This window comes from Protomyctophum bolini (assembly GCF_963924005.1).
Source record: "Protomyctophum bolini genome assembly, chromosome: 24".
Lineage (NCBI taxonomy): Eukaryota > Metazoa > Chordata > Actinopteri > Myctophiformes > Myctophidae > Protomyctophum > Protomyctophum bolini.
In genome coordinates, this window is record NC_137885.1 from 17461067 (window position 1) to 17488202 (window position 27136).

The window sequence follows — 27136 nt, forward strand, 5'->3', positions numbered from 1 at the left end:
ACGGACAGAATTCTATTTTATTTGAATGATGAAACCCAGCTGCCATTAATAGTTGGAAATGGAAATGGAAATTTGGAAATTTTATTTTACTCAGTCAGCCATATCACTACTCTTTTTTTTTCATGAAAAAGGTCATAGCTGGGTAATCTATTTTCAGGCAAATTGTGTTTATTGTATTTTATTTTACTCAGCCATAACAATTTATTTTCTGTTAACCAACTTGCTGGCTGGCAGGCAGGCAGGTAATGTGGCCCACAGGTAAATCTATTTGAGTATCCCTGGCTTACAGTATATCTGCCCTGACCCCTTATCCATGATTTATTATACATTGTGGATAATTAGTATGGACTTATATGGTCATTCGTCTCAACTGCTCAGTTATTGCTATACAAAATGTTTGAATAAGAATTTGAAGGTTTTCAGAAAACTTATGTGGTCTCTTCTGTGAAGGACTTTAACTTTATGATCTCTTCCACACAGATCTTTTATCATTTGAATCCCCTATTTGTCATGCAGAAGTGAGGCATTTTCTTCACATTGCAAGTGACAGCACTGTAAGTGTTACAGTCTTTTGTTGGGCGGCAATTTCCCCGGTAACCAGGGAAACCCACTGCCCAAACATTCCGTGGCAGACAGTCACCCATTCTAATGACATGCATTTGTAGATAATGATGGTAGTTCTACAAAAGCCAAGTACACAAGCCAAAACCCGCAAGCACAAATGTTTATTTCTCATCTTTTTAATAGCATTACCTATTCTATCACATTCAAAACACGGCATTGGTTTTAATAAAACTATATTAATACTGTGTATTAACATGAAGGGTCCAATGCCCGTAAAAAGCATGAAGTGAAACGACAGTGTGCAAGCGGAAACACTAAACACTAAATATTCTGAAGGCTTGGCATTTTTTTAAAGACACATACAGTACAAAACAGTGATGACGGGGCAGGTCTGAGCAGTTCATGCGGTTCACGGCGGGGATAAAGCGGTGTCCTGTCGCGGACGAGTCGACCTCTAGCGACGACTATACAGTACCAGGCTACGGGAAAGGGCTGGAAAATCAATGCCATCTTCACCTCTTTTCGGCCCCTATAAGGATCCCATTCAGTTAACGTTCAGTTTAAAGAATGCAGGCATCTGGCACGTTTGTGGTGGTTAAATCGTAAATAGCACAGAGAACTGTCCTCAGACGACCTATACAGTCACATACAAACAGAGATAATGTATAGCTTACTCAAATGTTTCAAATACTTTTTTTTTGTTTATTTATATCTTTCCCTCCCTCCTCTCTTCCTCGGGGGCCCCCGAGTTGGGTCATACTATATTTGGGGCATGGCAGGGAGTTCCAGTTCCGACCCTCCAAGGTATTGGCTGCAGTTGGGGTCCCCCCTCACGGTGGGGGCCGATGGTAGAGGCCGGCCAGTGTGAGGGTTAACGCACCAGCACTCGCCCCGCTGGCCATGGAGAGACATCTTGCACTAGTGGAAACACAAGGTGAGTTCACTGTAAGTTTGGAAGTCCGCAATACTCTGCTCATATTTCCAGTCACTCCCCCCCATCTGTCCATCCAGACACATGCTGTTTACAATTATTTATTTTATTCAGAAAAAATGATATGATACAGTATATGATACATGCTTACATTGGTATTTCAAGGCTCTATATACATAAATTATAATATGCATTTGTACATTTTGTGCGATTTATTTTGTACCTTCCATGAAGCCTACTGGGTTTCCCTCTGTATAAAATGTGCCACAAAGAGTTTGATTTAACTTGTCTTATCCAGCACTGTCATAAAGTCTCCCACAAAAATATACCCATTATACTCAACATATACAAAACATGGCACCACATTTTCCCCAACAAATTCTCCCACAATCTCATCATTCACCACCGAATTCCCAGATAGTCACCTGTTTGAGGTTATACTGCCCTCTCTTGTCACAGTTGGGGATGTGCAGGGCATAAAGGTCCTCCAGGGGGCCTCTGTTATCCCTGAAGGGCATCTTAGATATCCTTTCCAGGACCTGGTCCAGCTCCTGCTGGCACTGAGTCTGAAAAACAATGACAACAGCAGTCAGTCAACTCATGATATAATGTGTATCATATTCCTCTTCATTCACTTCCCAATTCGCTGATCTGATCTTCCAAGGCAACACATTTATACAAACGCACACAGACATGCAATTTTACAGACAAACAGACTGATACTTGTCTAGACAAAGTTAGTGAGTTAGTTACAAAAGTCAAAGTACTCAAAAAGTCAGATATAGTTCAGCATAATACAGAGGTTAATTACCAAACAATGTAATTAGTTAAAAAGCCCAAACAAAACATCATGGCTGCTGGTGGCATCATTCCTGTTGCGTGGCCTTTTTAATTAGTTTCTGTTGCACTATTTTTCTGGCAGTGTTTTTTGCTTATATTTAGGGGTCATTGGGATGACCCACACCGCACTGACCTGGTTGATTCTGGACCTATAGCTGTCTTTCCATCTGGTTTTCCATCTGTCCATTAATAATATTAACTTGTGTGTTGAGTTGAGTTATTTTTATTTACTTAATTACTTTTTATTATTTGAACTGTCAAGTTACACCGATTTCTTTCTTTTGTTACTGTACCTGCTTTACTACTTTGGATATACAGTAGTGTAATTCTCTCTCTTCCTGTAGGGTTTTTAAACCGTTTTTATTTTAGATATGTTTTGTATTGTACTGTTTAAAAATGTCAGCATTATGGAGCACCCCCCAAGCCTAAGTTTTTCCACAGTGTGTGATAAATCTCTTGGATCTTGAATCTATTGTATGAACTCACCATCACAACAAATAATATAAAGACATACAGTATGTATCTATCTTTTATGTCTCTCCTCAACTCAGGTCCAGCCCATCGCTCATTCCACCACCCATAAAATTCCTCCTCAGTCTTCACCACTCATCAGTCCTCCAATCACCTCCAGCCACCTCCAATAAAAAGCACTTCACGCAGCTGTGGATTTCCCCTTAGTTCTCTGGGAGACAGCTAGTTTTTGTGTGACCCCATTTCTGTCTTTGTAAGGCACTAGACCTGTGCCCGTGGGCCACTGGCCAAGTTGGGAACCTAGTATGCAATACCCGTTGTCATAGCACCCATTTTAGCCGTCTGTCTGTGTCCCAGGAGAGTCTGGACTCTGAAGAGTGCACTGCAAACTGCCTGTGAAAAGTGGACTGGTTAAGTAATCAAATGGCAGGTGTGCGGTTGCCATGGCAATCAATTGGCTGAGGCAGAGGCTGGGTAGACGTACGTACACACACACACACACACACACACACACACACACACACACACAGTGCATTCATAGTAGGATTTCACTGTAGTTGTATTTGACTGTTTTAAGGTTTTTGTTCGTTATTTTGTTTAGAGAAGTTTTTTTTTCCCACTTCAATCTGTGGGTTTGTGTTTTTCTTAGATTTTGGCCCCCACCAGTCCTTTCCCTTTCTCTGTTCACCCTCATCATGTCAAATAAACACATAAATCATGGATGTCCATCAGTTTCCTTTTCCATTCATTTTTCAGTGGTTATAATCTCATAGAGCAGGGGTAGGCAACCCCAGGGGTAGGCACCAGTGCCAACATAGGATGGTCACTGGCACACTGGCATAAGTGCGTGAGAGAGTATTTTTGGTTTAAAATAAGCTGTTAAAATGTAGTCAAATAAGTCCCTCATATTTGTATGTAAATGACATCCAGCACATTCTACATTCATTAAAAACTCTGAACTCTTACTGGGGACGGAGTCTGGGAGATAGATGGCCTGGGTTATTGCTTAGTTGCAAATTGCGGCTAGGTTATTGCTCTGAGTCTAATGATAATTATAACAATGTGAGGAAATATTTAAGAAGGAAAAACTATTTGTGGACAATCAAAATATATTGGAATGTTTGATGTGGTGTCTTTGATATGGCACACTGACTATCTAGGAAATAAAAACATGGCTTCATTTAAGTGCCCAAGACCACCAAACGGAAACAGGCATTTAAGTGTGCAGCCTGTAGTCAAAGATGACCAGGCAGTTGGCGGCAGACCGCCAGTGTCCATTGATCTTCACATTCCCACTGACTGGACCCACTTCACGCACTGTTCACATGGGGTGTGACCAACACTGTGGTCAGTGGATGCTGCTGACCCCAGTCACGTCCACTGATAATTCAAGGGACACGGAACTGCAATGGCACCCAGCCATTGACTGTATAAACAACCCGCCCTGCCTTGCATAATTAAGACCTTGGTCACCCACACAGCTGTTTTAGTTTATTTTGGCTGATTACACCTCTGTAGGACTGTTTGGCTGTGTACAGACCATGCTCCACTGACATCTCGACTCCAACTCCTCCATGTCAGTTTTGTTGCACCTGTTAGGGGTCAGGCCAATTTAAGATTACGATTCTTTTGGATAGACGCACTTTGACAAGCTCAGCCAATTTGCCCCGAATTTGCGCCCAAATTCAACCTGAGAAGAGATCTAATCAGCAAAATAACTGAAAACACATGTGTGCAGGGGGGCTTTAAAGAATGAAGCAATTCTGGTGCGTTTGGTCACCATCTGGGCTGCACTGTGACATTGTATCTTCTATGAAACCACTGCAGGAACTGTGCTAATCCTTCATTTTTATTTGCCCGTGGTCCTCTTTCTTGCATCTGCATTCAAAAGGTCTTAAGTGTGTTTCCTGTGGATTATTGGCCACATCTGTTTTTTTTCCAGAAATCACCCTGTATTGGCCCAAGTAATAGGAATTTGTCTACTTTTGCATATCCCACTTTTAGAGTTATTTACCATGTGCATGAACAGCAGCATCTGTGTGCAGTGGTGGAAAGTAATTACATTTACTTACTGTACCTTTACTCCACTACATTTATTTGAAAACTAGTTTGTATTATTATTATTACAACACATACATTAACCACTTACTGTAGCTTGCCTATATGCATTTTGGCCATTTGAAAATAGCCGATCTACAAGCTCACAATGCGTTGCATTGTAGATCGGCTAATCATATGATCGGTAACTATTATTACTAATAGTAATCCAAATCTACAAAGTAACTAGTAACTAAAGCTTTCAAATAATTCCAGTGAAGTAAAAGTACAATGTTTGCCTCTGAAATATAGTGGAGTAGAAGTACAAATACCTCAAAATTGTACAAAAAAAACAAAATTACAAAATTACAAAATGTAAAACATCAGAATCATTTGAAATTGGATACAAATTGGGATTGTGGCATTTTTGGGTGAATTGAATAAAAACAACGTACGTGGTTCCATTGAAATGAAATTGCCTTCAATGGATTGCATTAACTATAAGAGTTGGTGCGTCTGCCTTTAAGAGTTCCATAGCAGCGAGCATATGGCAGGCTGATCAAAATGTGCTATACACGCCACAAGAGGGCCTCTCAGGCTTCTGTGTGTGTGTGTGTGTGTGTGTGTGTGTGTGTGTGTATGTGTGTGTGTGTGTGTGTGTGTGTGTGTGTGTGTGTGTGTGTGTGTGAGAGAGAGATAGAGAGCATGTGCCTGTGAGTGCGTCTACATCTGTGTTTTATGTGGAAATTCATGCACATCTATGAAAATATGCTGATTGTCCAAAGAGCACAAGTTTTCACTAAGTGCTGATGCACTCCTGGCTTGAGGACTTCAATACACACACACGCGCGCGCGCACACACACACACACACACACACACACACACACACACACACACACACACATGCACACAGACATACACGCACTCAGACACACACGTGCACGCACGCACACGCACACAATCCTTTCAGCAATGGCTAAATGAAGCATGTCTGTTGCCAGTAATGAATAATAACTGGTGCCAATGACCTCAGTTTTACCTCACTGTTTGAATCTGCCAAATGCTTGTTGGAAGTCACGCCGTTGACAGCCCAACATATGATTTATAACTTATAACGTCATTATCAAATCATCTTTGTCTTTATTGACACATTTGGCTACTGACCCCCGTCTCCCTTGACATAAATGTCACTATGTTATATGGAGTGCATTAATCTGACTATTAAGCTGTCAACATCCAAGAGGATCAAACTACAACATCCGGACAGAGGATCAGAGCCTTCCTCACCGAGGAGTCTGCCCAACTCCTTATCCAAGCCTTCCTCACAGAGAGAGGAATCAGACCCGCTCCTTATCCAAGCCTTCCTCACAGAGGAGTCTGCCCAACTCCTTATCCAAGCCTTCCTCACAGAGAGAGGAATCAGACCTGCTCCTTATCCAAGCCTTCCTCACAGAGGAGTCTTCCCAGCTCCTTATCCAAGCCTTCCTCACAGAGAGAGTTGTCTTCCCAGCTCCTTATCCAAGCCTTCCTCACAGAGAGAGTTGTCTTCCCAGCTCCTTATCCAAGCCTTCCTCACAGAGGAGTCTTCCCAGCTCCTTATCCACGGACATCCTCGGACATCTCCAGGCTTCTCCTTGCCACTCTGCCGGCCCAGCATTCTCATTCAGAGCCCTGCAACTGATCCAGAATGCCCCCCCCCCTCCCCTACGTTGTCATGGCCCCGCCATTCTGTACAGTGGTACTCTTTACTTAAGTAAAAGTATCAATACTGCAATTTAGAACTACTCCATTACAAGTAAAAGTCAAATGTATTTGAGTTAAAGTACAGAACTATTGTCATCAAAATGTACTTAAAGTACCAAAAGTGGCTAGCGCCACTATTTTTCCAGGAACCTCGGACCACTTTCTTTGGCCGATAAAGCACTTTAAGGTTAGGTTTAGGCATAGTTTTTGTGAGGTTAGGATTAAGGTTGGGTTTAGGCATAGTTTTTGTTCAATTGAATCAATGCCCTACAATAATGAAACTAAAACTGGAATACTCCACATCTTAATTAGATTCTGCTTACTCTGAGTCTGACTATGACCTTATTCAGGTTAAGGTAAACGCTGTTTAAGAAATGCTGTTTAAAGTAGATGGCAATTTCTTACCCAGATTACTGTGTTCTGGAAAATATGAGAGAGAGAGAGAGAGAGAGAGAGAGAGAGAGAGAGAGAGAGAGAGAGAGAGAGAGAGAGGGGGCAGAGGTGTGGAGTTTTCCCTATTTTATTAGTTTTATTTGCAGTTTAATTGTCGGATTCCTTGGAGAAAACAAACACACCTGAAAGGTTGAATGGACGGGTTTTACCATGTTTGTGGACACCAGACTCATAGCATTCTCGAATCCAGTGGAAACAATTACTTTTTCCACTAAACACTCTTTCCCTATAGCTAAGCAGTCACAGTGTAATTTCCTAATTAATTCACTATGTTTTTTAATAGACAACAGTACACATGATGTTAACTGAGGTCTACAACGTTTATTTGTCAAAGATTTTATTACGTTTTAAATATCATACACCAAATGAATGTAAACACAGATATACTATATATTGCCAGTAACTGAACCTAGCGTCTCTATTTGTGTCATCAGCCCTGAAAACAACCTGCAGGTGCCAGTCTCTCAGCTGGAGTGAGGACATGACTATTACATGCAAGGTGAGCCACTATTTGGACAGGTAAGTGTTCCTGCAACATAGGCTGTATTGCCCCGTGACTTGGTCATTCCTTTCTCATCCCAACTCGAGCTTGTCTGCAAGGCCAAGGGCCTGTTGAAAGAACCTCACAGCAATAGTGGTGTTGCCAGCTGTTCGGCCACATTCAAATGTAACATACAAATCCACCATTATGATGTATGTTTAGTAAGAAAACTGAAGGAAAATTGTGTTTTGCCTAAAGATTAGACATTAGCCATAATAAGCAGAAAATGGTATTACAACTGTAAACTCACAATTAGCATAAAAGTAATAGTGCCTCCTCCTTTGGACCTCACAATGCAACACACCAATTCTGGATGTCAAAAAAGAGCACTTGGTACAAGATTTAAGAGTTCATCATAAATCATAAATGTGTTGACATGACCTATTACACTGTAATTGATGTTTGCTCAGCAAAATCTGCATTTTGTATTCCAATTGGAACACAATAATTGGTGTTTGTTTGTTTATTCCTTGGTATTCATCATGATACTGTGTGTAATGTGCAATCCTGCCAGTTGCCACTGCCACTGAGTCCGTGCTGAACATGACCACAGAACAATTAGAATGGGGGTGAACGCTGGAGTGTTTCGAATCGACTTGACAGGGGAAATAAATTCAGCTTCTTATCTTGACTTCATCCAACTCTGGAGAAACAAAGACAGTGCTCGTATATCAGTAAGCTGCCTCCTGAAAGCCACTACTTCCCCGTTTCAAGCCGGGTGCCCCGGCCCAGGTCCCGAAAACATATCTCAAATGTTCCGGTTTTCAACATTTACTAACAAACTGTCCTGGTTTTTCACAGCAATTATAATAATACGACTTGTTTTGAGTGCTTACATAGATGTTTATCATGTTCTGTTGAAAGGTGCAGTCACTAGGTGTGCTGAGCGCTAAAACAATTATCCCCATCCTGGTGATAAAAGTAAGGAAATAGCCAGCACACAATGAATGTCCTGTCAAAAGGACATTCATTGTGTATACTGGCTATTTCCTTACTTTCATGACATTGTTGAGCCGGGAAACTTAATAGTACTTTTATTTAACCTGGAGTCTTGCGAGCGTTCTACTTTGCAGTCATTTCTCTGATGAAAACATAAAATAAAATGTAAAAGTATTGTCAAAGCATAGCTAATTTACAAGCTCACAATGCATGAGACACATTGTGAGCATGTATAGCCTGCTATATCCGCTTTTCTTTGTAATGATTTAAAGGAGAATTCCGCACTAGTCTAGGACCACTTCACCACTTTTCAAACTATCTTCATATAATAGGTCGTCACTAATAATCATGATAAAATGGCACAATGTTTTTCTAGTCTGTGTCTCATAGGAGGGCTGTGGGCAGTTCAGAAACCCGTCCACCAGTGTGACATCGATGGGGAATCCAAGCTAATAGAAACTGCAGACTTTCTAGTCAGACAGACAGACATGATCTGCAGGGTCTCAGCTGCGTTCGCTTCCCGCGTTTGCGCGTCTTACTGGTAATAAAATCCATGGCGAGCGTTCCATACCGATTCAGCGGATTTACCCTCTGTGCAGGTCAAACGCTAGATCTCTTCTTCTTCTTTTTTAACCAGGTGCAACCTGGCTTTACTGTCTATGTTGAAACTAGTGAGTTACGAAAGGTAACCCCGGTTCTTTAACTATTCGGTACCGAATACCGAATATGCATTTTCTTTTGCCACTATTTGGCCGAATCATTTCGGTGGCCGAATATTCGGTGCATCACCTATTTTTAGCCAGGTGCAACCTGGCAATACTGTCGATGTTGAGACTAGTGAGGACCTAGTGGACACTTTTTCATGATTGGCTGCCTCTATAGCGCCTCTAAGCCTCTAAGGGAGATAAAACCCATAGTCTGAACTCTGAACACTGTAACATGAAGCCGTATCCTCTAAGCCAATGGGAGATAAAACCTAGAGTCTCTTTGCTGCACCTGGCAGTTATGATGTGAGTCATTCTTGTTTATTGTTTACATCTGTTCTAGATGAAGTGAAAAGTGCATGGAGTGGTTGTGAACGCAGTGAGCACTTACTATGAGACCTAGCAGATCATGTCTGTCTGTGTGTGTGTCTGTCTGTCTGTGTGTCTGTCCCGCTATCCAAATATGGAGTGTGTTGCATCAGCAATCACTCAGCTCCATATATGGGCACAAAAGGGGCCAGGTCCACTCAGCTCCATATATGGGCACAAAAGGGGCCAGGTCCACATATACAGTAACAGCGGGACAGACACACAGACAGACAGACAGACATGATCTGCAGGGTCTCAGCTGCGTTCGCTTCCCACGTTTGCGCGTCTTACTGGTGTTATATTCCTTCCGCATCCATGTCATTCAGCGTTAGGTCCCGCCTACCGCTTCTTCTTTCTCCACCAGCGTCATATATAAAATATATATATATATATGCTACAGTATATATATTGTTTTCGCCATAACAGTAGTTCATATACACATTATCAACAGAATTCAGTAAAAAGAAAAAAAAACAGCTAGTGTGGAACTCTCCTTGAAGTGATTGAAGATGCCGTTTTGGGTTTTTGAACATAATGGTCAAAGCTATCCTCCATCATGATGAGTGACAGCTAGGCAGGCCATGGCGGCTGATACCGCCGACGCGGCTGAACATGAACAGGCAGCATATAATTCGGCTTCATCCTCCTCCAGCTGGCGTGATACGCTTGGGCCGATCGGAAACGTCGCGAGCTAATGCAGGGATCAAACAAAACCTTGTGATGTCTTTGGCTTCTATAACGACGGTCGACACCATGGGGTTTTCTACAGTAACCACGCCGACTAACCGTGCACGTCTAAACACGACATTAGAGAGAGCACTGACGATGGCGGCCAGGTGTGCCTGAGGCACATTTACAAGCAGCAGTGGTGGAAAGTAACGAAGTACTTTGCTTAGGTGTACTGCTCTGTGCTGCACTTAAAGGACAATGTTGAGACACTTGTACTTTACTTGAGTATTTCCGATTTCCAATACTTTTACTTCTACTCCACTACATCTCAGAGGCAAATATTGTACTTTACTCCACTATTTGACAACTTTAATGTATAGATCATTTGAAACCATTTGAAAATAGCTGATCTACAAGCTGTGAGCTTGTAGATCTGCTATTTTGAAAAGATATTTAGACATTTAAAAACTTGAATAATGCATAATGCATACTTTTACATTTGGTATTTAAGTACATTTTGATGCCAATACTTTTGTATAAATGTATGAGTATTTCTATATTGCAGTATTGATACTTTTACTTAAGTAAAACATGTTCCACCACTGGTGAGAAGAGGCATGACAGACATTGGGAAGACATTGAAACGTTTTGTCAAAAGGCCAACTTTTCAAAAGGGAAAATAACCAAGACTGGGCCTTCTTAAATATAGCACTGGTATTCTCTTTAGGATGTGATGCTGTTCAATAACTTAAGTACTTCCAGAACAGACACTGTGCTGCCTCTCAAAGCCTGACTGACCTTCGCAACAGATTGATGTATGCTTGTTGTATGAGATGTATAGCTGATGCAAGCTCGCAATGCATTTCCAATGGGAGTCACATGGTTTGTATACATCTAGCATGCATCAATGTTGTATGCTAGATCGAAAGGTGTGCTAGACTCACAGTTGTTGCGTGCGGTGTGTGTGGTGTGCATAGAAAACAGCCGATGTTATAAAATCACAACCCATTGGCAGCGCGAATTAGTTGTGAGCTTGTGGACCTGCTATTTCCGTCTGCACGCAACCACTGAATGTAAACGACAACAAAACATGAAAGGTAAACCTTTACTAATCCCACAGGGGAAATTCAGTTTCAACTTCACCCAGCTGATGGTTGCTCAGATGGTCCCGCGTCTTACTGGTATAGGCACAAGTGAACTGCACAGCAGAATGGGATGGGGCCCACAGCACTTGCTGTCTGTTGCATTCATTTCCAAAATAGAAAGTCTAACAATAAGCCAGTTAACATAAAAAGCTTTAGACCTGTTCTGACATTCCATATGTTGATCCATCTCCACCCGTCCTTCTTCTTCGATGTCTCCCTTTTGACATCATCAAACCCTATACACTCAAGACACTGCCCCCGCTGCCACCCTTAGATCTCTATATATGGAGCTGACCTGTTCTGACATTCCATGTTGATCTGACCCCCCCATGCCAAAGAGCCAGCGCTCGCCCAGCAGTCTGCCGTCACCCAGGCGGATTCGTGAGTTTTCATGATTCCGAACCCTTTCCAAGCATTAGTTTTGCACAAAAAACACTCCTTGGGCTAAAAACTGCCATAGCTGTCATCACAAATGTGATGAGGTCAGCACATTTGTGCACGTTTGGGCAAGTGCATGGATATGGCTGAATTTAGCCATAGCCCTATCCCTAGTTTGGCCATAGCCACTTGCCCAAATGTGCCTAAATGTGCTGACCTCATCGCATTTGTGATGACGGCTATGGCCGTTTTTAGCCCAAGGAGTGTTTTTCGTGCAAAACTGACGCTTGGAATGGGTTCAGAATCATGAAAACCCACATGTCACATGCTACTTAAAGTATAATGAATGCCTTATAATGGTTGTTGATGTACCCCAACTTTCAGCAGCTGTCAAAAATTCCACTAGGGTGGATGAATAGAAACCAATGTGGGATATGTTAGTAGACATGTTGGTAAGACATGTATTCCCAGATTTGACATTATTCTGATAATATTCCCTGACTATAACCTACAACCAGCCAATAAAAGAAATACTTTCAAAACAAATATGGGTAAATTCTCTTTCTACAGCACTGCCACCCAGGTGTGGAATGCCCTGACCCCCTCCCTCAAAACAGAGAAAATGATCCTTCTCCCTTAAACAGGTGATCACCCCCCCCCCCCCCCCCCTTTCCTTTTATCCATCTCAGTACAAACAGTTTAAAAATGTCCTGAAATTATATAGATTTTTTTGTTGATATTGAATTTCTTTGTTATTCTCCATGTCATGTCTATATGAATTGATTGCATAGGGCGGCGGGCCTAAATGGAAACAAGACCAAAACAAAATTGGCACTTTTTGACTGTACTCTGTTGCTCTTTTTACATTTATGTCTAATAAACTATTAGACATTAGTCACTCGTCATCATTCCCTAATAATAGGGAATCTGGAGCACACAGTTACCTGCTTTGGCCTGGTGGGTCGCGCCTCCTCCACCTTGTTGCTCTTCATCTTGGTCTTCATCTCCTGGCGGTGCTGACGGACAGCGCTCTCCTTGGCCCCCAGCCACAGGCTCTCCTTAGTGGGCTTCCGGATGGCAGGGATCTCAGTCAGACCCTGTTCCATCACCACAGGGTCCGCAGTCTCACCTGGACAGTACATGGAGGAAGGAGAGAGGGTTAACCACTTGACCACTCCAAGCCTATTCTGGGGATAATAGACAATCTACCCGCTACTGTCCAGTAACTAACTGCATTAAAGTATTTCTGTGCCACACTCGGTGGCAGCAGAGTGTAGCTACGCCTTGCCTTGCTCACTTCCTGTTTCACCGCCTGGAGAGACCACCATCGTAACGACCGGCTATAATTAGTATTAGCTCACACTCTTTCTCTTTTGCCAGAAACGTTAACATGTCGGCAGCGATGCGGTACAAAATCACAAATTACATCCGAACCTTGGATGGATGGCGATACGCTCGTATTTCCAGAGTTATAAGGCTTTGAAAATCATACTTTGGTAAATGGGGGCCGTGTGCAAAGATCCTGATGCTGGGGGTGGCGGAGGCGTTGTCTAGCAACCAGACCAATGTTAAAAGCTGATTTTCTGCCTATTTTCTGCCTTCCTATATGATGAAAACACGACGTTGTCAACCAATGATTCACCTAAACAAGCCAACAGCAGCCTCAGACTAAGCACATTACAAAGAAAGCCTTCGTGACGACAGTAACCTTGGGAGCAACCTGGAACCGCTTTTCACATGCAATCTCCTTTGGAGGCGTAGAGTGTTGCGTAATCAATGCATCCAACAGTGCAATGGTGGAAGGAAGCTCTCAGATGTTTCACTTGAAGCTTTCCCGTTTTACCTTGGATTTCAGCCCAGGTCGTCCCAGTGTTGTTTCTGGCAGCAAATTTAGATTTCATAATCTCTTGAATAGTCTAGTTTTAGTCACATTTTAGTCAGCTGGAATGTTTTAGTGGTCTTTTGGCGGGCCTTGATGCCGTCGTAATGACTGTTTTTACACTTGCTGAAAATAGCCGATCTACAAGCTCACGATGTGTCGCGCTGCGATGCATTGTGAGCTTGTAGATCGGCTATTTTCAGCATGCAACCAAATGTAAAATGACTTATACTGGATCTCTTATTCACTAGTCCCTTTCTAACATTTTAGTCTAGTTTATATTTGTTGACGAAATTGTCAGTATATTTACAGTACTCTTAGTTTTAGTCATCATAGCTTAGTTTTAATTTAGTTTCCATTTAGTTTTCATCAGTGGAAAAAGGTAGTCGACGGAACATTTTTCATCTTAGTTTTAGTCGACGAAATCAACACTGGGTCGTCCTGCACAAGAGCTGACATTGTATTTTGGTACGGACGGAGCTAATGGAACCTGCCTGCTGAATTTTAACCTTCAGGTCAAACTTTGTGTCAAACCAGAAACAGGATTGTGCCAAAAAGGTTGTAACTAAAGGCCTATTCATAGTTACTCCAGTTTTAGGTGACAAGGTGACCACTGAAACGGTGGTTAGTAAAAACAGAGCGATGTGTTTGGGTGAGTCACTTACCACCGTGGCGCAACGTCATGTTGTAGTTTGGTGGTCACCTTATCACCCAAAGCTGAAGTATGAAAAGGCCTTAAATGCAACCACCCCAATTGTATACGTTATATTGTATTAAAATACTATAAAACAAAACCCTACTCTTACAAGTAAAAGTCCTGGATTAAAATGATTGGCATCAAAATATACTTACAGTAGAATGGTAAAGTGCGTAATAAGGGACCGCAAGCAAACACACACACACACAGGAATTTCATTTAGCTCTTAATGGGGAATCAAAGAGCTGCACGCTGGGCTCTGCCTGAAAGCATCCCCATGTCTTGTTAAACATCAACGTAAAAAAATAAAAAATAAAACTCTCTCCAAACAGATGGCGCAAGCAATGTGAGAGGAGGCCAAGAATGCCATCGCGACATGTTATTTCTCTCAACAGAACATCCTTGGGGGGAGGGGGTTACTTAACCCCTTGAGACCTGAGACTAGATTCTATAAATGTCTTCTAAATCCTTTTTCTGAAAAACCTATGTTTCTATGTCAGTGTGGCGCTCAAACCGTTTCATGTCAAGGCCTTGGTGTGCGTGCTGTTGGCCTGTCGTGTGTCCCCCCCACTGTAGTGCGTGCATGTGTTACCGCGGCGGTAATTCTTCCACAATTAAGTGGGGCCGGGGCCCACTTGCTATATCATCATAGCACACCAGTGGGCTCTGGTCCCACAGATTGAGAATCACCGACCTAAAAGTGTGTCAGTAAATATGCCTCCTCTGGTCAGGCCAGTCACACACTGTAGGACTGAAGGTCACATACTCCACACATCACTGATTTGAAGCTGTTTTGATAACAAGCGAGACAGAGAAATGGCCCCGGACGAGTAGATAAGAACAAATTCCTGGGAGAACATCCTTGATGCAAGAACCAAAGCGTAATACGTCTGGGACTGAGGGTGTGTGTGTGTGTGTGTGTGTGTGTGTGTGTGTGTGTGTGTGTGTGTGTGTGTGTGTGTGTGTGTGTGTGTGTGTGTGTGTGTGTGTGTGCGCGTGCGGTTGCGCGCAACTGCGCGCGAGTACATTTTCTGAAGCAACAAAACAGCCATACATTTTGAGGAACAGCTCCCGGTAGTCGGTACCAACTCCCCATCAATTATGAATGATTATGGAACATGAATTCATGCACTAATGACTTTATAATGATGACATTACGATGATGATAGCTTTATAATGAGGCCTTTTATAATAAATGTTCTCAAAGTGTTTAATGTCCCTAGATATTAGACACACACACACACCCCTCCTCCTTCTCCTCCTTCCCCCCCTCGCAAGATTAAAGACTGAGACATAATCATAAAGATAGGATAAAAAGTTTATCTTCGATTCCTCTTTCTTGCACTCTTTACTCTATCCCTTTGTTTGCTGTGCTGTTTTGCTGTTTTGAATGTTATGCTATATCCATGCTGCTGCAGTGCTGCATTGTCTGAAGGAAGACAAACAAAAATAATCCTTACTCTTATGAACCTGTACACGAGATGTGAGGATAAAGTACAACCTTGAACCTTGATTATTACTGGCGTGCATTCAGTTCTATCCATTTCCCCATGCACGCATATGGTGAAAAGTAACAAAGTACTCTCATTAGTGTAAATGAGTAGCTTTTTATCGGTAGCCGCATGTGTACTTATTTTACAATGTTAAAAAATCAATTCTACTAAATTCTACTAAAACTGCAATCCCTAAATTGCATGTCCTACCCGAGATTCAAACAAGACCTGGTCAAATGTACTTATATCAGCATACCATACAGATTGATTCAAATATAATGTATGCATTGAAATACGTTTGAGATTGCAGCATTAACAAGACCAGAACTCTCACCACGGGAATCAATGAATACCTTTGCAGCCACTATATTAATATTTTAATTTGTATTTCATACAGCTTTAAGTCCAAAAATATGAAATAACCCGGTCGATCTTTGATAAATTATACTATTGGAAAGGTAAGAATTACAGAGTAACCTCAGTTCTGCTGCTGTTCTCTATAGTCGACAAAAGATTTTCGTCATAGTTTTAGTTAACAGAATCAACACTGACTCCTTCCACCCCTTGCAGGACATGCACAGTAAGGTAGAGGAGAGGCAGTTTAAGGGTCACTCTCTGTGCTCTGTGTGAGGTAAATAATCTGACATCCGCCACTCATAAAATACCATAACAAAAGCTCCAGAAGAGAGACGCGTCGAAAGGAAATTCCGTAACGCAGGAAAAATAAGGAGCTGGCGCCTTCAAGCCATCAGATAGAACGGGTGTTGCTGAACTCCGGTTCTCTCATGACGCTCCTCTGTGCTTCCCCTACTTTGTCTTTGAAGACCGAGTTTCTCTGTGAGGGGCAAAAGTCAACTGAAATCAGGTGTGTGTGTGCGCGCGCGCGACTATACTTGTGAGGACCAAACGTCCCCAGTTACAAAAGATGTTTAGAGTTAGGTTTACAATTACAAAAAGATTGAAGTTGGCAGTTAGCGTTAGAAGGATGGGGTATTTAGAGGTTAGATTTAGGGGTTGGGGTAAAATGATTTGCCTTATTTACTCAGTTGTGCGCTGGTGTTGTGCACCCAAAAAAAGAGACAATCTACAAACTCACAGGGCGTCTAGTGCTGTTGTTCGACTTTAGGTTATGGTTAAAAATTTACTTTTTTATGTCGTTCATAGAACTGCTGTCCTTAGTGTCCTAAAATGTTGATGTTCTCGCAAGTATAGTAAATACAAACGTGTGTGTTACTACACAGTACACAGTACTTGTGAGGGCCAAATATCCCCAGTAAATAGTCGACTTTGAGAGAGGCTTAGGAAAATGTTCAGGATTAGCTATTTAGAGGTTAGGTTCATGGTTTGGGAATTGAGTTATACCTGATTTGTTCTTAGATTGGTGCCAATGCCATGCACAAGAAATAGTACATCTCCAAGCTACGGTGCTTTGTGAGCTTGTAGATCAGTTACTTTCGGTGTGTGTGACACTGCCATGGAACTAAGAACAACTCAGGCTTTAGGGTTAGGTTTAAAAATGGTAGCTAGAAATGGCATGTATGAAATTGCCATCCTAAATTGCCTTTTGATGTACTCAGCCTCACAAGTATAGTGTGTGTGTGTGTGTGTGTGTGTGTGTGTGTGTGTGTGTGTGTGTGTGTGTGTGTGTGTGTGTGTGTGTGTGTGTGTGTGTGTGTGTGTGTGTGTGTGTGCAGACAATCACAGCGCACACATGCAAGCATATTGGCGGCCGTGGAGATTTTTGTTTTGCTCCCTTACATAATTCCAACAGTATCCAAGTGCAACACAGACACTCCCACTTTCCAGGAGAAATCGGAGATGTTTGAGTCTCTGCGCACACACACACACACACACACACACACACACACTCATATGCGCACATGAAAGCATTATTGTACACACAAACACACGTGGGGGCAGGAATACAGTACAGTATACAGTACTGAGTACAAACACGCATATATGACATAACACATACCAAAAACAGTGATCTCACTCACATAAACACACACACACACACACACACACACACACACACACTGTCCTTCACAGACATGCACAGGTCACAGGTGTGTGTGTACACATTCACTCGCATGCAAACACACAGACTCACCTGTAAGCCTGTTTTGTACTCACTCTGTGAGATTGTAGATCAGCTGTTTTCGATAATGTATAACTCAGGCTTTGGTCAAATGCAAACACACACACTGCATACCCTTGCTCACACACACACACACACACACACACACACACACACACACACACACACACACACACACACACACACACACACACACACACACACCATACCTCTGTGGAACATGCTGTCCCGCAGAGGTATGGGTGTGGATGAAGGATCAGCACCATCATGTCTGGTCTACTGCCTGAACTAACCCATTTAGACCCGAGGACGCATCTGTGGCGCATTCGCTTCTAACCACCTTAACCATTATTGTAAACTTTAGCTGTTGAAAAATGTGGCCAAATGCATATACTTTTTGAGGAAACATGAAATAGTTTGAGAAGCTCAGGATTTAGAAGACATTTGTAGATTCTTGTCTCAGGTCTTAATGGATTAAGACCGGGGCTTCCATTCTATATGGGCTCACCCGCTGAATCCCCAGAAAAGCCAGAAGTGTCACGTCTTATTGTCTACAGTCGGTTCTGGTCAACTGAGCAGCAAATTGCAGATTTGGCTTCGAATGGACGTGCTGGAAAGACTCTGTAACTCCCCAACCCCCATAGATTCTAAATTAATAACTCTATTTATAAAGCACTTGTGAAAACAATATTTTTAAAAAAATGAAGAAATAAATTCAGATATTTATATTTATTTATATTCAGATATTGATCAAATGTAAATTTAAAGTGCAGCGAGAAATACAATATTTGTAATTAATATTGTAATTAATTAACTTTCAGTAACAGTACATTCAAAGGAGTGATTTGAAAGAGGACAGTGATTTGTCAAGCCTAATTTCCTCAGGCATGTATATCTGCTATATGTTTTGAATCGCCAAAGTGAAAAATAATGGTTAAAGTGGTTCAAATCGCTTTTCCTGGTCTAAATGGGATAAAACACTGCATTGATTAAAGCAAAAAATGAAATCACTTCTGAAAATGTTTGCATGATCAAGTCCTAAATGTGCGATTTGTGAGACCACACACTAAGGGTCCCCACACACCGAGCGCGTTTTTTTGGATTTTTAGCGGTGTTGCTCCATCGGTTTTCCGAAAAACGCGCCCAGTGTGCAACCACCTTAAGCGCTGATTCCTAAACAATCAACACAATATGTAAAATGATGATGTTTTTGTAATATTGTCCCTGCTGTCAGCCAGGCTAAAGACATCACAAATTGAGGCTTTAACCTTTGCTTTCATATCAGAGGTAGCCGGCCGAGACTATTACATATTTTATGGAAGATGCTTCAGAACATATTGCTAGTCTGACCACATCAAATGCTCTAAAATAATAACCGAAAATAGACGATCTACAAGCTCTCAATGCGCAACGCATTGAGAGCATGTTTTCGATGTGCAACATGCGCCTCCAAGGAAGACATGATGATTGAAATCAGTCGTGGCGACTGAGAACTTTATTCCATGTCATTACAGGAAGTTTTGACGTTTCGGCCACAGTTGGCCTTCGTCATTTGACCGACCGCCTCTGGCGGAAACATCGTGTACCCTGTATAATGACAGTGTTTTAAATAAACAAAACACTGAGCTGTCGTGTGGAGTTTTAGCCTTTTAAATGGTAATTTAGTGTGTCCAGCACCAGCAAGGAACTCGATGTTCGCAAGCAGTGTGGTGTAAAGTAAGTACAATTTTGAGGTTTTTGTACTTGAGCATTTCCAATTTCCAGTGCATTAAACACTTGCATTAAACACTTCAGCCCTATATACATTTCGACCATTTGAAAATAGCCAATCTACAAACTCACAATGCGAGCTTGTAGATATGCTATTTTCAAAAACGTTATATTTTTTTAGAGATGCACTGTATTGAAATGATGGCCAATATCCGATATCCGATTATTTGCAGGGTCATATCGGCCGATACTGATATATTACATTATTATATTATATTTATATTTTGACTTTTTGTTTTGCTGGTGAAAGTCAATGGTAAGCCCCCCCTCCATAAAAGTGGAATATACCACTTTTTGTGGAGTGGTATACCAAAGACCACTTTTGGAGCTCGCCCTCCCTGAATAACAGCTGACGCTCTTAAAGAGACAGAGACAGGCAGACTGGCTGCTCTGCGAGTACAGTATTATTATTGCCTCCTCAACTAACAATCTGGATTATTTTGAGACCGATCCAATACCATTACCAAAATGGCAATTGTATGGCCGATATGGCCGATTTCGATACGCTACCGATTATATTGTGCATCACAATTTTTTTTATACATTTGACAACTTCCAAATGGGATATTCTGCATGAGTACTTTCTACTTTTGGTACATTTTGATACCAATACTTTTGTACTTTTACTCAAGTACATTTTTTATTCCGGACTTTTACTTATAACAGAGGCATAGTTCTACATTGCAGTATCGATACTTTTACTCAAGTAAAGCATAGGAGGAAAATTATGTTCTCTTCTCTTGGTTTTAGTTTAAAAGCCTATTGAGTGTTTATTTTGTTGCTTAAGGCGTGTTAGAACACCAGCGCAGTAGTCAAGGTCAACATCTCAGTGGGCCATCATCGGCTGTATCGGGGCCTCAATCATTTCAGGAATTTGGCCAGTGGTAATGGGCCTTTCAATCGGCCTCTCACGAACACTCAGGTGTGAAATTAAGTCACGCACCCCCACAAAGTAGAGCAAAGTTAGTGGCCGGCATACGAAGGCGGGTAAACGGGGGGGAAGCTGCTGAAAGCTCCAGCATAGAGGAACCTGCAGTTCGTCATCCATTACGCCGGCCAACTGGGACTGTCTTCCTAGAAGCGCGCACTCAGCAGGAGTGCAGATGTGTTTACCTTACAGGCTTTTCTGGCCCGGCGGGGGGAGACTAAAATTGGAGCCCTTGGACAGGACCTGGCACGTACGGCCGATGGCATCCGAGGCCACGCAGCCAGCCAGGTATACTGTAGCTGGCTACCAGCCGCTTATTGAACCCTATGGCACAGGGGCATAATAGCGGAGGATCCAGGGCAAGCACAAACACATTAGACTCGCGGGGCATTAACAGGCAACTGCACAGTAAACTCTGTGCAGTTGCTCTGACACCGACGAGTGTACAAAGTAACGCCAATTATTAACGTTCTGTTGCTGTGTTGAGCTACACCACATTTGAATGCTCTGGATTTAGCTGTGCATGAACAATTAAAATGGACAGAAAGTGACCGAGAAAGGAAAATATAGGCGTTTGTGAATTAAGTGGCATTCTCTGTTTAACATAAATTAACCGAGTTGTCATTAACCATGTACTGTATATACTGTAAGTACAGTATATACCAACAACAGCACATCTGAATAGTATTCTTCCCCTATGCTCTTATTTGTGAATAATGAGTTGATATATACTTCTCTGTTCTTCCTTGTTTGCTCCCTGTATGTCACAACTCACAGGGTCTTAGGACAATTTTTTTTTTCACTTCAAGGACCCCCAGCTTGGTATGCATTAGGCCGCAGACCTCCATTTGATGGGATTTTTATCTTTAGGACCCCAATGTACAAATGGAACCAAAAGGACCCGTCTTTACAGGACCTGTTGTGGTCTATTTGGCTCCTAACTATATCAATACATTATCTCGGGACACCCTGAAACCCCCTCAAGGACCCCCACTCTCCCGAACCCACATTGGGAACCCATGTATAACAACCCCCTTCCTTATCCACAACTCCAAGGTAACTCACTGGGGAGACTTTTGTCACCTTCACTCTAACTCCTGATGATTTATACTTGGTTGCGTGTCATGTCACACGCTGAAAATACAAAAATAGTAGACCTACAAGCTCACAACGCCTCTGAGTGCGACACGTTGTGGGCTTGTCGACCTGCCATCTTCAGTGTGCGACACCGGCGTGCAGCCAAGGCGTAACCCTTGCTTGCACTAAGTGACTTAACACATTATAGTGAATGACTTGGATTGCCATTACCTGCTTCTCAGAATAAAGAATAAAGAGGGTTTATTTCTGTGGCAAAACAGCATTTTCAATTGAGTGCCATAGCCTTTGGCCAATGGTTGTGGGCTTCGCGTCTTCACCATATTGCCAAGATTCGCGAAAACCAACTGCACGGTTAAGCCAGAACTGCAAATTTTGGCAGAAGGAGAAGAAAAAAACAGATACAATAAGGGACTATAGGCCCTTCGAGCTTGGCCCCTTAATAAAGATAAATCCCCATGATGAATTTCTTTCATTCGTAGCAATGGGGGTATAGTTTTATAGCTTAGTGTGTGCATTGTGCATAAGGCGTATCCACAAATTGGTGCTTCAAACTTAGTAGCCCCTGTGTTTTTGTCTTTGATATCACGCAACACTTCAGGCATTCTACAACAATAAGTCCTGGCTATACAAAGGCAGTGGCACGGCACAAGGTAGTTTCAGTTGATCTGAAGGGATCAAATAAAAAGCGCAGTGATACAGCACCAGTGGTGAAGCGATCCACCTAGCCCTGAGCCAAGAAAGACTACTTTCCATGTCTCAAGTAACTGGGGTTAATACGAATGAGAACAACGGCTCCCTGATCAACCACTGAACAATAACATAACATTGACCCCTGCTTCGTATGAATTTGCAAAATAAACAAACAAAACTATGCTGCAATTTTGTTTTTCCTTAAAAGGGAAAGCTATTTCAGGCAGCCTCCGAGTCCTTGACCACATTTCCTGGTGCCTTGTCAGAATTTCTGGCCCTTAAATGCAGGCACAGGCCGGACGAAATCTTCAAATTCGTTCCATGGAGGCAAATCAATTGCGATCCTCCGGCACATTTCTGTATAAGTGCGCTGAAAGGAGAAATTGTGCAAAAGCAAGCCACGTTCATATAGGTGGGGCCTACCGTACACCAAAGTCATATCACAAATATAATATTGAGATACAAAAATATCTCAGCCCCAATTTTCAACCTTTCAACCTTGCGAGCTCCAAAAACAGCACACAGGATCTTTGGTGGGTTTTTTAATCGCCCTTTACATGACTTTCTCACCATGTAGGGCTTTCAAACCCCAGTCGAAGAGAGGCCCTCCACCCCCTGACCTCTCATACCATAAAGTACCTTTCCCTTCCCTTCCAGCACCGTTCGCTCGGCTCAGTGGCGTCGCAGCTATTGTTTGCATTGTCTTCAAGCACCCTTGTCCAGAGGAAGGAAAAAGGGGAGAGAGAGAGAGAGATAGAGAGAGATGGAGAGAGAGAGAGCGAGAGAGTGAAAGCCAGAGAAAGGACAAGGAGGTGGGGGTGGGGTGGGGGTGGGTTATTATGGAACTCAATAGAGGCACGCTGGGATTCTTGGCACGGGTACACATGAAGTCGTCGCCTAAGGGGGAAATGGCACAAATGCCCGTGTTTTGGTAAAGCCGGGAGGGGAGGGATTATCTGGAGCTATTTCAGTCCCGTGGGCTTCGTCTGGATGGCCCCGCAGGTACGGCTGAATGTCTCTGGTAAGCTAACAGTGTTATTTCAGGGAGCAGATGGCACACATGAAGTTCTTTTTGGTTCAGGGGCAGGTGGGGGGGAAGGGGTTCTTGAATTTTGACAAATAAAAAAAGGGATTTGATTCTGAACTCATCCGTGTACATTGCTACCATACGACCTCAGCTGTCAAAAGTATTTTCTCCAGCTTGCACGGAATACACAAAGCTTTGTTGTATATTAAAAGACAGTCTGAAACACTGACCCCGGCCTATAGCATATCTTCCCGCCACTTGAGTTGGTATTTCAGTTGATTTTAACTAGATCTTAACAGGTTGTTTTTAGCTTTTAGCTACTTCAGGCAGGGCCCGTGCAGCCAGCCAGAAATCTATAGGGTCAAAGGTGACTTGATCTTTACTGTGAAGACTCCTAGGCTTTGGAATGCCCCACTCATCAAAACAAGTTTGCAGACGTACTCATATTTGCTTCAGCCTGAATTAGTGCTGCTTTATTCGAATATATCCTTGTTTAATTCAGATCATCACACATAGTGTCTCTTCTTGATATGTATTCATAATAAAGCACAATAGACCAGGATAAATATGTACCGGTAAGCATACATTTAAAACGAACTTAGTACTGTAGGTAGGGTATGTACTAGTGTACACAGTATGTATTTGTGTACTTTATTATTGCAGAGGAAAACCTCAGACACATCGAAATATTCATTAAAAATGACTTAATCGACATCCCATGTATCATGACCCTGCATGAATTAATCTGTGATATAGGAGTCGTGCGTGGCTCAGTTCCACTGCAGAGTCCGACCCGAACACGTGTCAATGTTGAGAGGTAAAACTCTGACAAAGAATGCATGTGCACTGCTAACGTGTTTAACTTTACAATAATCACTGCCTAAAGATCTGTCACTTGGACAGCACTGTTTATACGCTGAACTTTCTACGGTGTTTTAGCTGATGCACTCGCCCAGAGGGAGAGGGACACTTACAAGTACAGTACAGTTGTTAATCACTTAAGCCCTATATAATTCAGCTGGACGGCAAGGTCCCCCAGGGGTCTATCGTTGGCACCCTCCTTTTCTCTCTGTTCTCTTTGACGAAAATAGATGATTTACAAGCTAAGACCTGTAAGCTTCTTTTTTTTGCCAAATGTTCACCTACTTTGGCTGAATGTATGCCTATTATGACAGGCCCAGAATCAGGATACTGGGGTTCAAGTGAGTAGGCTACTAAATTACTGTACAAGCAAACCCTAATGAATACAAAGATCAGAGACATGACAAATCCCTGCAACCTGATCATGACCAAGCAATGAATAGGCATGCAGCCTACATTCAATTAATGGAGAACAGAATTATATATTATTTTTTTACTGACCTCAAGTTACTGACTGACCTCACACAAACAAACTAATGTGGCACTTTTTCTGGCCCATGTGTGAATTAATCACTTAAACCATACTGTCATTCTTCTTTGCTAGAAATAGCTGTATCTATAAGCTCCTGGAGAGTGTGCTATTTTGCAGTACTTAGTTTAGACAGTTTTGGGGTTAGACTAGTCATTGGTTAGACCAGTCATTAGTCCTACAACTACAACCTATCTCAAACCCTCACCCTAAACCTAACCTCTCACGGGGCAGCACACATAAACCTAACCTTAACCCATGTCTAACCAATGACTAGTCTAAACTAAGTATGCACTATGCACCCCCTATTTTTGCAGAATATTTGCCTATGGCATGGCAGGAATAGGGACACTGCATGGCTCATGTGGTTAAAGCTCCAAACTGGTGGTGATTTATATTTTATTCTAGTGGACGGGCAGCCAAACAGTTATTCTAAAGCAACTTCCCTTGGTTTGAATTAGATAATGGTTGCAGCCTTGCATGTAAACATAACCACCCACACCAGTTTACAGTACCTCCCGGTCAAAGCCTAAAGTCCACGTTTCCAATCAATGCAGCATTCCCCCCTCTCTCTCTGTCTTGCCCTCTGTTCTATTCTCCCCCTGAGAAATCTTCAACATTAATATTGTTTTTGTGTAGTGCCCAACAACTACAACATTTGGGGAATTTCCAGGCTGCTAGCCGCGAGGCTATATTATAATAATAAACTCCCCTTACAACATTGTAATGTTGTTACAGTGTTGTGCAGAACATTATTTGAGAGTATTCCTTTCATAAATCATAAGTGGCCTAATCAAAGCTGATGTTAAGGCAGAAGGCACATTTAGATCATATTAGGTCTAGATATACATTGTTATAGTTACATTAGACATTAGTTAAAAGGGATAGATCTCATTCTGCAAAATTAGGCTGTGCCCAAGAATAAATGCAATGTTTGATCCCAATTTAAAGAAAACATGTTGGACCTGGTAATAGTTCAATTAATGTATTCATTCATTAGGACTACCTACTGCTACTCTCCTGTTATCTCTTGTACAGTTTGAGCTTAGCCCATAAGTCCTACTGCAGTGCTGGGCCTACATAATAGAACTAGAAGTGGACAAAGGCTGTAACTTGTTGTTCGCTGGTTGTCTAAAAGCTAAAGGTCAAACGAATTTCATTTTGCGGATCATATTTGCAGTCTTCTCTGACAGCTGCATGCAGTGGCAACACTCAGGAACTAAGTGCAACTGTGCAAGCCACTGACGGTTATAGTCTAGACAGTCTCATTAAAAATTGATCAAAGGAAGGGGTTTTTACGGTAAACTGACCGCTGGTGGCTTCCCGGTGCTCCAGGCTCCAAGTGGCGGGCTCGGTGTCCACTTTGTGTCCGCACAGCCCCTGTCCCTGCACCAGTTGCTCCAGGGGAAGGTCGGAGTCGGGCTTTGGGTAGCACCGCAGACCGCTGGAGCATCGCGGGGTGTACACGCCGCACAGCTCGCCCTCTCGCCGGGCGCACACCGGACAGCACCCGCAGCCCGGCTCGCGCACGATCTCCGCACAGGTCCCCTCGGCGGGCTTCGGGCAGAGCGCCTGGCGCTCCGCGGTGCAGCCCGGGCAGCGGAACACCATCTCAGCGGCGGCCAGGGAAGAACAAGCGCCCGCGATCAGCGAGATCAGCAAGCCGCAGCCCGCGTACGAGATCACCATCGTCGGCATATCGTGAAGGCTTTTTTGGGTCAAATCATTGAGCGATGGAAAGAAAGGCAGTCCCAGGTAAAAAAAAAAAAAAAAAAAACTAAAGCAAAGAGAAGTGTGCATGCGAACAGGTGAAGCTCGGGGGGTCTACGAGGTCTGCTGGGTCCTACGAACAGCCAGATTCAAATTTGCACATCAGAGCCATGACTCCTCAGTTCCAACTAGAGTGGTGCCCGGGCGCTGCCCTACTTGGAACGATGCAAGTTGGAAATTAATGCCCCAGTTATTGTATGTGTCCGTTTTATAGTTTTATGCCGGGTCCATATATGGAGTTCTTGTGACGATGGAAGTTGGAGATCCATGCGACATGCAATACCCATTGTACCCATGTCAATATGGAGATTTCTGTATTTGTTTCTCTGTGTCTTTTTACTCCTATATATATGGAGTTCTATGTCCCGTTGTACCCGTGTCAGAGTATCCGTTCCACCCATCTGTCTGTGTCCCTTTTATGAGATTTCTGTATCTGTCTCTCTGTGTCCCTTTATTCCTATGGAGTTCTGTGTCAGGCATGCCCAAAGCAAATATGGAGTGTTGTGAT

General features: G+C 42.7%; 2 protein-coding genes across 2 annotated transcripts in view; one reads left to right on the forward strand and one right to left on the reverse strand.

The window, feature by feature from the left end:
- Window positions 1–724: 724 nt before the first annotated feature.
- Window positions 725–26702, reverse strand: igfbp2a (insulin-like growth factor binding protein 2a). The gene is made up of 4 exons (XM_080758391.1): window positions 26169–26702; window positions 12730–12914; window positions 1921–2061; window positions 725–1482 (listed from the first exon to the last, which is right to left on the reverse strand). Exons 1-4 carry the CDS (start codon window positions 26656–26658, stop codon window positions 1324–1326), a joined length of 975 nt encoding a protein of 324 aa, XP_080614517.1. The 5' UTR covers window positions 26659–26702; the 3' UTR covers window positions 725–1323.
- stk11ip (serine/threonine kinase 11 interacting protein) overlaps window positions 26484–27136 on the forward strand; it is a 55332-nt gene continuing 54679 nt past the window's right edge. Inside the window, exon 1 of the mRNA XM_080758389.1 lies at window positions 26484–26613. The gene's annotated coding sequence lies outside the window, so the exon portion shown is untranslated. The remainder of the gene's footprint in view (window positions 26614–27136) is intronic.